Source organism: Oryzias melastigma, linkage group LG21, assembly GCF_002922805.2.
Source record: "Oryzias melastigma strain HK-1 linkage group LG21, ASM292280v2, whole genome shotgun sequence".
Lineage (NCBI taxonomy): Eukaryota > Metazoa > Chordata > Actinopteri > Beloniformes > Adrianichthyidae > Oryzias > Oryzias melastigma.
In genome coordinates, this window is record NC_050532.1 from 4682192 (window position 1) to 4692666 (window position 10475).

General features: G+C 38.9%; 1 protein-coding gene across 1 annotated transcript in view; it reads right to left on the reverse strand.

Moving 5' to 3' along the window:
* The window catches only part of si:dkey-100n23.5 (cyclic AMP receptor-like protein A), a 79432-nt gene extending 69144 nt beyond the window's left edge, over positions 1-10288 (reverse strand). Inside the window, exons 1-6 of the mRNA XM_024286116.2 lie at positions 9992-10288; positions 7552-7604; positions 5487-5541; positions 4427-4483; positions 4270-4330; positions 886-973 (exon numbers count right to left, since the gene is read on the reverse strand). Of these exons, the coding sequence (XP_024141884.1) occupies positions 886-973; positions 4270-4330; positions 4427-4483; positions 5487-5541; positions 7552-7604; positions 9992-10072 (395 nt within the window). The 5' untranslated portion in view covers positions 10073-10288. The remainder of the gene's footprint in view (positions 1-885; positions 974-4269; positions 4331-4426; positions 4484-5486; positions 5542-7551; positions 7605-9991) is intronic.
* Between the last annotated feature and the right edge of the window lie 187 nt (positions 10289-10475).

The window sequence follows — 10475 nt, forward strand, 5'->3', positions numbered from 1 at the left end:
ACATCCTCCTCCTCTTTGCTCCCTCTCGAGGCTTCCAGGCGAACCCATTCTGGCTTCCTGGCGTGCCCCTTCACGCCGAATATAAAGCCGTCTCCTCATGAGTTATAGCACCATTATACTGTCTGGCTTATTACTAATCAATGCAGGAACACTCCCATGGGTGGTGCAGGTGGAGGCCAAACCACCAACAAGAACAGACCCACACAAACACACACATAAAGGTGAGTTGTGTTGTTTTTTTCCCCTCAGTTGTTTCCATCAGGAAGCTGTGTGCCAGGTAAGGCTGCACAAAAATATTACACACGCGCAGATTTCACACCGGCGCTGTGGGCAGCGCTCGTGGGGGGTTTGAGCGACAGGAACACGAAGCCAAAAAGCGTGAAGATAGCAGCGCACGCACACGCGCACAGGAAGGCACACTTAACTGCTAACACTCACTCCCATTTCAATTAGAGAGCCGGCTGGCTGAAAGAGAAGAGGAGGAGGTGGTGGAGGAGGAGGAGGAGGAGGAGGGGGCAGCCTGTCAGTGCTCTGTGGGGAGACGCTTACTGCTGCACGCCAAACGCACACACACGTGCATGCACGCACACACACAGGGGACGACGACGCAGGATATAAACACGGCAACAATAAGGGACGGGGAAGGCACAACTTAATTATACACGGGAGATAAGAGTGGAAATCAATGATAAAATGATCAATTAGAAAACATATTGTCATGTCAATACTCACATGAAAATTATTTTTTTACCAACTAAATTTAATTCTTTACAGCATCTTCAACCCACTATTTTTCAGATTAAAATTGCCATCATTTTAAAAGCAACATGCAATTTTTTTTCCAATCAAAAAGTTAAATGAATGAATAAAGCGTTCCCATCTCACATCTCATATCTGTTGGTGCTCATTTCCCTGACCAGGTTAAGGTACAGGTTCAGCGTGATGAGGCAAACCCAGGCCAAGGCACTCCAGTCTGCAGAGGAAAAACACCAAGGTCAAATTATAACACAGCCGGCTGCCACACAGCATGCACCTGCGGATGTGTGTGTCCAAACATGGACGTGCGTCTGTATGACAGTGTGCGTGCATGGATGCGTTCCACTTTTCTGATAAATGAAGGCCCATTCTGCAGTAATATGAGAGAGACCTGTAGCTTAAGGTGATGGATGAGAGGCGGGAGCTCGCTGAGAGATAATGATGAACTGTGAAAAAGCAGAGGGAGATTACAAGGGAGCAGGGGGGGGGTGCGCAGGCGATGGCGAGCGAGGTGCCGGAGTGGACAAGACCAGGTGTTAAGAGACTGAGAAGTATTATTGGAGGAAAGAGAACAAAACATCCGGTCAGCAGAACAAGAACTGAGCTTTCTAACATCTTAAAAACTGGGCCAAAAATAATTTATATGTGCATTTGGAGCATTGCATTTTTCAAAGTGACTCAAACAGTCTAGACGATGTCATGCAGTTGCAACAGCAGCCTGCTTGGGGGCAGTACTGCTCAAAACGGATGAAAAAAGGATGAAGAAGAAGACAACTTGCCTTTAATTGGCCAAAGCTTGCAACCCAAGCATTACCCTTTAATATGTTTTTTTTTTTTTGCAAAGCTAAGGAATATACACATATATATATATATATATATATATATATATATATATATATGTATAATATATACTATATTTAGTCCTCAGGACATATATTGACAAGTATCTGTACCATTGACTGTATATGAGAACTGGAGCAAGTGAGTGTGATGTCATCCATAAAAAAAAAAACTTTATTCTGGTTCCAACCAAATATAGTCGATTCAGTGTGAAACGAATAAGGGCCATGTTGGAACCATAGACAGTACATGGAGAGAACTGGACAGATCATCCCCGTGGTTGGAACCAGAAATCGTCAATGATGCAGTAAGCAGTGATGGGTCCATGTCGATCTGAGTCAATATTTTTATGGTAAAAACTATGAAAAAAGTCCAGTTCTTTTTTTTTTTTTTAACTTATCCTCTCCAACAGATGAGCAAACAGATAAGACCTGAAGGCCTCTTGTGTTGGACATATTTTACTGTTACAACAGAGGGTTATGAATCTTCTGACATAAGGTGTTTATTTGTATAAAACCCTTTTGTAATTTAGGCTAAACGTAATTTATATTGATTATGTTTTCTTTTGTGCCCCGAAAGGTCTAGTTCTTATATACAGTCAATGGTTTGTATCTTTTAGCTATATCAGATCTCTGTTTGAGACAATTTAACTTAAAGGTAGCGGGTCATTGGTGATTGACGTTTAAAGGTGACCAGCTACTACTGAAGATTAGCATCTATTTGTTGCAACGCAGCATTACAGCAACACAAATCCATTTCTTTGACACGCTTCAAATTCACTGCTCAACACTTGTCCAACAATGTGTTCATAAACCTGCTGCTGCCAACGTGTGTGTGAGGAGATACTGTCAAAAGTTCTTAGCCTCATTGATACATGGAAGCATTGACAGTATATCTCACCTACAATGCATGGTAGACAGAGATGATGTTGAGAGATCAGATTTATTTAAATTGAAGAGCCCCACAAAAACATCTGTAAACACGTCTCCATGTCTGGGTTCATGAGATCATTCAGACTTCAGAAACTCTGCTCACCATTTATTGCAGTGGCTGCATCTGCATGATGGTCGCTTTCAGCGGTACTTCGGTCTCTCTGTGACCCAGTTTGATGACTTTGTCTTTTTATTTCATTTTATAAGATTAAAATAAGAAGAACTTTTTTATTATCATCTTGATACAAATAATAAAAATACAATAACGTTCAAGAGGAGAATGATCAGTATTTGGATGGGTAGGGGTGTTTGAAATAATTTTTTAAGGGCTAACCCTCCCGGTGGAGGGATGCAGAGCCCTCCGCCACGAGGGTGATCTGCATTACGCTGTGCCGTAGAGGAGAAACCACAGAAGTTTACATTAAAATGTTAATAAGAACTCCTTGTGTATTAGCATGACTTTTTAAATTTATAAAAGTAATATTGTAGTGTATTTTCCAAGCACTGGCAGCTACGTGCTAACATAGATGACCGGCAACTATTGATGATGTCATCAAGTGGGAGTGACGTTCAAACTATTTTTCCATAACTCTGTTTGAAAGGCTAAATGTCGGGGTAGAGAGAAGACGTAGGGGAAGAATTCAGATTTGGCCCAACTGGCTACTACTTCAAAACTAGGAAGTGTCCTTCTTTTTAAAATTTTTTTTTGCTGTTGGCCACTCCTCAGTTTATGAAAGTTTTGAACAAAGGCTGTCCTGGTGTAAAGCTTCATAAATGAACTGAACCAGAGCTTAATTTTTGACACTTGGAGTTTAAACGAGCTTTTATCCATGAACCATCAACTATTCCAGAAAATGATCTCTAGAACAAACTGGGTAAATGCACCCTAAAAAGCATTTGGGAGCAAATTACAAAGACACGCAAAACACACGTCTTTGTGTGGTATCATCAGAAAACGCGCAATTATCATAAAACCCTAGTCTCCAGTAATTAGCCGAAGCCTTTCTTTAGCTTGAAAGCTCAGCTTCACCTCTTGTTGCGACACTGGCCCCACTGCCGCCTCTCCCCGTTCCAAACGCATTTCCCAAAACCGGATTCAAAGCAAACGCTGAGACATTACGCTTCTTTGTGCGGCGCCGCACAGCAACCGCTGATCTAATGTTTATGCACAACCACTTGTCCTTGGTGTGAGAATCCTCCTGATAAAACCAAACGCGACAACCCTGCAGCTCGCCACCTATCAAACTGTTCACGTGTGTCTGCCAGCAAGACCAATAAACCCGGCCTAATAAAGAGTCTTTTTAGCAGCCTGCCTAATTAAAAATCCTTATGCTAATCAAAAGAGCTGTGACTCTGATGCAAGCTTTGCGCAGGCTAAATTCTTCTGCACAAGAAACAGAAAGAAACTGTTTCACTTTGGCATGCAGATCTCCCTGATAACATCTCAGGATTATGGGTACTTCCCTATTGACTCTTAAAATATATTTTATCTAAACCATACTTTAAAAAAAAAGAGCTTTAAAGACTGTAAACATAAAAAAACATGTACTTTTAAGCTCATTTTGTGGCCTGCAACTCTTCTCAAGCCAAAAAAGTTAGAGCAATATTATTTACAAAGGTGATATTTCATCTCCTCATCAGATGTCAGTGTCTGAGCTCTTTTTTTTTTTTTTTTTTTGCTTACTTGCCTCTACTGCAACAAAATTGCACGACCGAACAATTAATCAAAGTCTTTCCTTACCAAAGTATGTCAGCCACCAGGCTTGGAAGTCACAAAGAGATCCCTCCGGATGTGTCTCCCCCTGGAGAGTAAAAGAAAAGCATCATGGGAAAAAAACAATGTTGGACCAAAAAAAAAAGATCCAGGTGGGCTTTTAGTGTTAAATGTAATAACTCACCATAACATATGCTACGCTGTCAAAGAAGGCTGCTACAGTCAAGCAAAGAATCATCTTCTGCAGCGGGAGAATTAAAAAAAAAAAAAAAAACATGAAGGATTCACTAACAAAACACCTTGAGTGAAAATCCCAGTGCATTTATATCCACTTAGTAAGAAGGACAAATTATAGCTCAAATGATCACTGATGTGGCTGACAGCTTGGCACATGCTGGTGACAACTCAGTAAAAATACCACAGAGGAGAGACTTTTCCCATTTCCTCCTGTTCTCTGAGCTCAACAAAAACATCTTATAGAAATTTGGGGGTGAAGCGGCGATGGGCGGCAGTTATGCTTTGCTGCGGCAGGCGCACAAAGACACAAACCAACAGGCACACAGAGCCCTTTATCAATTTGTGTCCGGCGATGACCCTGCCAAGGCTACGAAAAAGACGGAGAGGAGGATGAGAGAGACGAGGAGGGGGATGGGAGGACGGAATAATAGCGGCAGGAGGGCCTTGAGAACACTAAAGACTATTGACTGAGATAACCTTTGTGAGTGGATGCAAGAAAGGAGAGGCTTTATGTGGGAGGCAGACGAAGGGGGGGAGGAGGATCAGGGGGATGTGAGGCCGCTCTCCGCAATGTGGTCCCGAAGTAATGGGATCCGTCAGAGCCCTACGTTAAGCTGTCATTTACTTGAGATTAGGAGGATAACATGCAGCACTGCCAAACCTGACAGACCTGCTGGACCCGCTTCAAAAGCACAAAATCTCTCAAAAGCTTGCCGCCACGCCGTAAAAAGCCCGCTTGCACCTTTAAGGAAATCTGCTTTTGGATATAAAATATAGGCCGTCTATTTTGCTTAATTTGAAGATTGAAAACGGCACGAGAAGGCAGTCGCTATCACAAAATGACCGTGAGTCAATTAACTCCCCAATTCATTAATCTGAGCATTTTAATTGGCTTCAATTATGCCAAGATTTGCTATGGCTAATTGAGCATATTTCCGGTGGAAATGAAGCAAACACGAGTAGAAAGGAGGCGTCAAAACGTGCTGGGTGGCGGGGCTGACATTTACCTGAGCCAAAGACTGATACCGCCGCAGCAGCCAGATCACAAACAGCATAAAAACACTAAGGAAAAAAGGAAAAGAGAAGCCGTAAAAACGCTTGATGACAGCAAAGGGGCACTGTGAGCATTACAGGCTAATTACTATACAAGATTCATTACACAACATCTCTTTGGTTTATGCTCATAACAAGTACAAATCAAAATACAAAAATGTTGCTTTTTTTAAATAAAAAACCCTCAAGTTTAAGGCTTTTAATCAACACATCTTATGAATCACCATAACTTTCCGCTCCAAGTCAATTCTAAGAATAACGCTGAATGATTGCCTAAAAAGGAACAATGCAGGATGTGGCGCGAACACACAAGCACCGCAAACCACAGCCTTTAAAACTCTTAAGGAAATAAATCAGCGTGCCGTAGACGCAGCCCAAAAAAAAAAAAAAGTCACTCGAGCTGATAGCGAGACTTTAAGTCATGACTAACCCTTCCATCCGCCCAGACACACCTCACAGCCAATACTGATTGTGTGAGGGATTACCCAAACCCTGCTTGATAACATCCATTGAAGGAGTCATGATGAGGTGTTACAGCATGTATAGTTAAAAAAAGAAAGAAAAAAAAAAAGCTCTGCCACATCAGACGTATTTAAGAGATTCGGGAAATGCTCTAGCCATTAAAGACGCTTATCTTTTACACTAGGGAGAACATTTAGCTTATCAAAGTCATTTTACTGGATGGAGTTTCTTGGAGAAATAAAATCGCACAAGCAGTTTAATTATGATTATGTCGTTTTTAGCCAAAATTGAAAACATTTGTGTGGCTTTCTGGAACATAGTTTCTGCAGAGCGGCAGGAGTCAATTAGAAATTCAACTCTGAACTGTAAGCGGGAGTGTTAGTGCAGATTGACCCCCTCCCATCGCGCAGAACTGAGAGCTCTCTGTTTACACTCTGTCCTGCTAGCTTACCTAACATTAGGGGTGCAACAAAAATGGTGAGCAGCCGTACCGTTTTGATCCATTTACCACCTCAGACGAGGAAAACGAAGACGTTCATGGATCTGTTTGTCTGTAATTGGATGGGGCGGAGCAGGGAGCTTGTGCCCCACCCAGTATATTTTCTACTTCATAAATACACTCTTTTTTTTTAACTGTTTTCTTTTCATCTCCTCCTGGTTGACAACCATTTGAATTGGGAAATACTCAGAAATGGAATTTTAAGCCTAATTTTCTTAATTGGTGTCCTTCATCATAATAAAAATACCACAAAGACATGTAAAAAATAAGAAGAAAACACAATTTCAATCAGAGTGGGTCTTTAAAACGTTATATTGCAGTGTTTTTAACAGTTTTTGAGCCAAAGTACACTTTTTCCTTAATAAAAAAATCATAATCCACCACCAATATTAAAAAGCTGTTACTGTATTATCGATATATAGTCATTCTAATAAAATTTTCTTAAATATGTGATATAAACATAAAGAAAAAACATTTTTATACTTCTAGCTACTAAATCTGGGAATGTTTGGATGATCACAAAGTTGATTTCTTGTCAATGGCAAAGGGTTGATAAACCAATGAAGTGAAATTCTCATGGCACACAAGTGTATTGTGGGATACTAGTTGAAAAATACTGAGATACAGTTCCGTTGTATTACTTAAAAATATTTGTGTATTTTTAATTTAGAAAGGATTAGGAGTTATTCTTACAATATTTAAAGCTTACATTTTAAAACCCTTAGTTTTCTGCCATGTTTGGTGGGAACACAATTTAAGGTGATCTTTAGTAATAATACTTTACTTTATTTATACTGTAATTTGATAGTTTCAGTAGCTGTAAAATTATTAAACAGAGCAGAAAATGTGGGGCACAGAAGCATGATTATACGTAAAAAATGATAAAAACTAAAGAAAAAAAAAGAATCTCGTAGTTATTTTACAAATTCACATTTGATAAAGTAACAAATATTGCAAAGACAATGAGTGTGGTACACAATCTGTCAATATATTCCCCATCCTGAGTATGTCATTTCAGGATACCTCAAAAATTGATAAAAGATAAAAGAATTATTCACCATCCAAATAAAGAGAAGGTTCCAGTGGCTCGCTTTATTGATAAAATCACCACCTGTAAATAAGAAACAATCAATTACTCAACAGCTTTTCAATTAGCTGTATAAACAGGGAAGCGGTGAGGAGGCTCGCTCTGTGTTTTGAGGCTAAATTCAACCCTGTAGAAAAAATTTAAGAAATTGCAATGTAAATACAGATGTGTGAACATTATAATCACAGACTTAGTCAAAACCAAGCTGTCTAAGAGTCATTTGCCCAGGACTGCCTACTGTGTGCGTTTGTGAACGTGCACACAAACACGCAGCAGGCAGAAGTTACTAGAACAAGAAGGAACCAGAAGAGCTGCAGTCAGAAGAAGCATAAACATCTGCAGAGTGCTGACACACAACACACGTCCTGTGAAACGTTGGAGAATGTCACGTCCGGACGCGGAGCTGTTCTAGAAGACTATAAACAAACAACGGCTGATAAATCACAGCTGAGACAAATGAAATACAGATGGAAGGAGATGTGATGACAAGGTTGGACACTGACACTCACAAGAACTGAAAGAAAAGAACAAAAGAATGATGAGAATGAGAGAAGGGTGACTCAGTCCTACAAGGTTCAGGAAGTTGATAAGACCTTAAGTAACAGCATGCAAAGCTAAGAGAGACACATTAATCCATTTACTATTTATACACATACAATACAGACAAAAATATAGTTTTATAAGAGTTATTTCCTCTTCCTTTCATGTGAATCAGAATTTTTCTAACTTTATTTCTTACAATGGCATTTTTTTATTTAAAAATATCAAAATTACAAAAATTTTAAAAAGTGGTTGATGATAACATCTATGCAAATTCTGATTTAAAAGAAGGACATAAACACTACTAATAAATACATAAATCCTTTCTATAATATTTTTTAAGTGTAAGTTAAATAGTTAGGAAATACAGGTTAGTTCCTTTAGATCTCAGCACAGCAATTCATCTAGTAAAACTAGTAAAATATCATAAATATCTTCTAACAAACTGGATTTAAATCCCTGAAAATGTTGCGATAAATCCCCTAAAATAAAAATCAACTAAAAAAACTCACAATTACAACTTCAAAAGGGAATCGAGGAAGTTCTTTACTTTGAAAAATGACTTGAATAGCTAAGACATGGACAAAATTCTGCATTGATGACAAATATAGAGATATTTTTGGTCACAAAAGTTTGCGACGTGGAAATTTACCAGCTAATATTAAGCAGACAATAAAGATGGACTTAGTGGTATTTGCTTAAAGAACCTTAAATAACTAGTGGATGTAATCATGCATGAAAATCAAGGGCAAATACTGGTCAGTAGACAAAACAAAGACGGTGATGGGAAGTTTAGTGGCTTCTAAAATGAAAGTGACAGACTTTAGTCTTCAGAGGCCAATGGCCTGCTTCCTTACTGATTTAAGACCCCCTATGATCATCTACTGATCTATTTTAGAGGCATTCCCAGTGGTCTTCAAATTAGAAATATGCCATTTTTAAAGAAAATAAAAAAACAGTTGTTTTCTATGACATAGTTTCTACAGAGCAGCAGGAGTTTATTAGAAATTCCCCTCCGACTTATGGGCGGGACTGTCGGTGCAGAGGAAATGCGCACCTGTTTTCTGACACTCCTCTGGTTTACATTGTGATCATGCTAGCTTACAGCCCCTCACAACCTAACATTACCAGTCCAACACAAATGATGAGCAATATTGGAGCTATCCAGCTGTACCGTCTGGAGCCAGATGCAGCTCAGACGAGAAAAACAAAGATGAAAAATGATTTATTAGTCTGCAAATGGATGCATCAGAATGGAGCAGAGCAAGTAGCTTGTGGGCCCCAATAATTGTAGGATTTCCTAGCTTAATTAAAGTGTCCTCCATTGTAAGAAAAATGCCACAAGAACATGCTAAAAACACCAAAAAGTCTATTTTCACATAAGTTATTCTTTAACCTTTTCTGTCCTTGTAATTTTAATCCAGAACGTTTGACATTCTGTTTCTGAGATCCCCCATTATATCTAAAATATTTTCATTAAACATTCTAAATCGTGATGAGTTTAGAGACTGGTTGCTACAGTAACTGACAGTTTCCAGTGCTGCACCTTTAAACATCTGGTCATATTCATTTTGGACTGGCCGGAAGTCACTGATTTATCATTAAATATTTAATCTCTAAAACTGAAAAAGTTTTATGCAATTGTTGCCTTAAATAACAGCAAAGTCACGATGATTGACAGCTCAGTCCACAGTTAGCATCACAAACCATTAAATGAACATTCAACCTTCCATTACTAACTTATACTAAACAAACAATTAACAAAACTTGTTACAGTGTAATATTTGTGTTTAAATGAGCGGCGTTGATTAGCTAACAAGCAAATTAGCTGCGGCGCTAATATTAAAGAGACTCTGCTTTTGAACACTTACGCATCGGTAGTCCTCCGACTGTGTGTTAAAGAATACGCAGCGTGACCCGTTGCTTGTTGGGGTAATATTCGTCGCTTCCATTTTCAGATAAAACTAATTTTAGACACTTATTTTGCTTAAGCATTTGTTGTGTTTTTCTTATAGCATTCCCTTTACTTCCTGTGCCTACGGTGTGCGCGAAAGGACAAAAAGAGTCCGTGCTTGGTGAATCTCGCAGGAGCTTTTTTTTTCTTTCTATTTTTACAACGAAAACTTTTTGCCATAATGGAAAAAAAATCCACTTCCATACATAATTTGATTAATTTAGCCTAAATAATATTAATCAGGCACGTTTTTGGGAAAGTTTTTCAGTTGTCCTTTTTAAACATTCTTTTTGGAAAATACATATTTTTATTAAGAAAGTAGGGTCTGATTTAATTTCAGATAAAAGGAAAAACCCCAGTGAAGTTCTTCAACAATTTACATAAGGTAAATACTTTGAAAG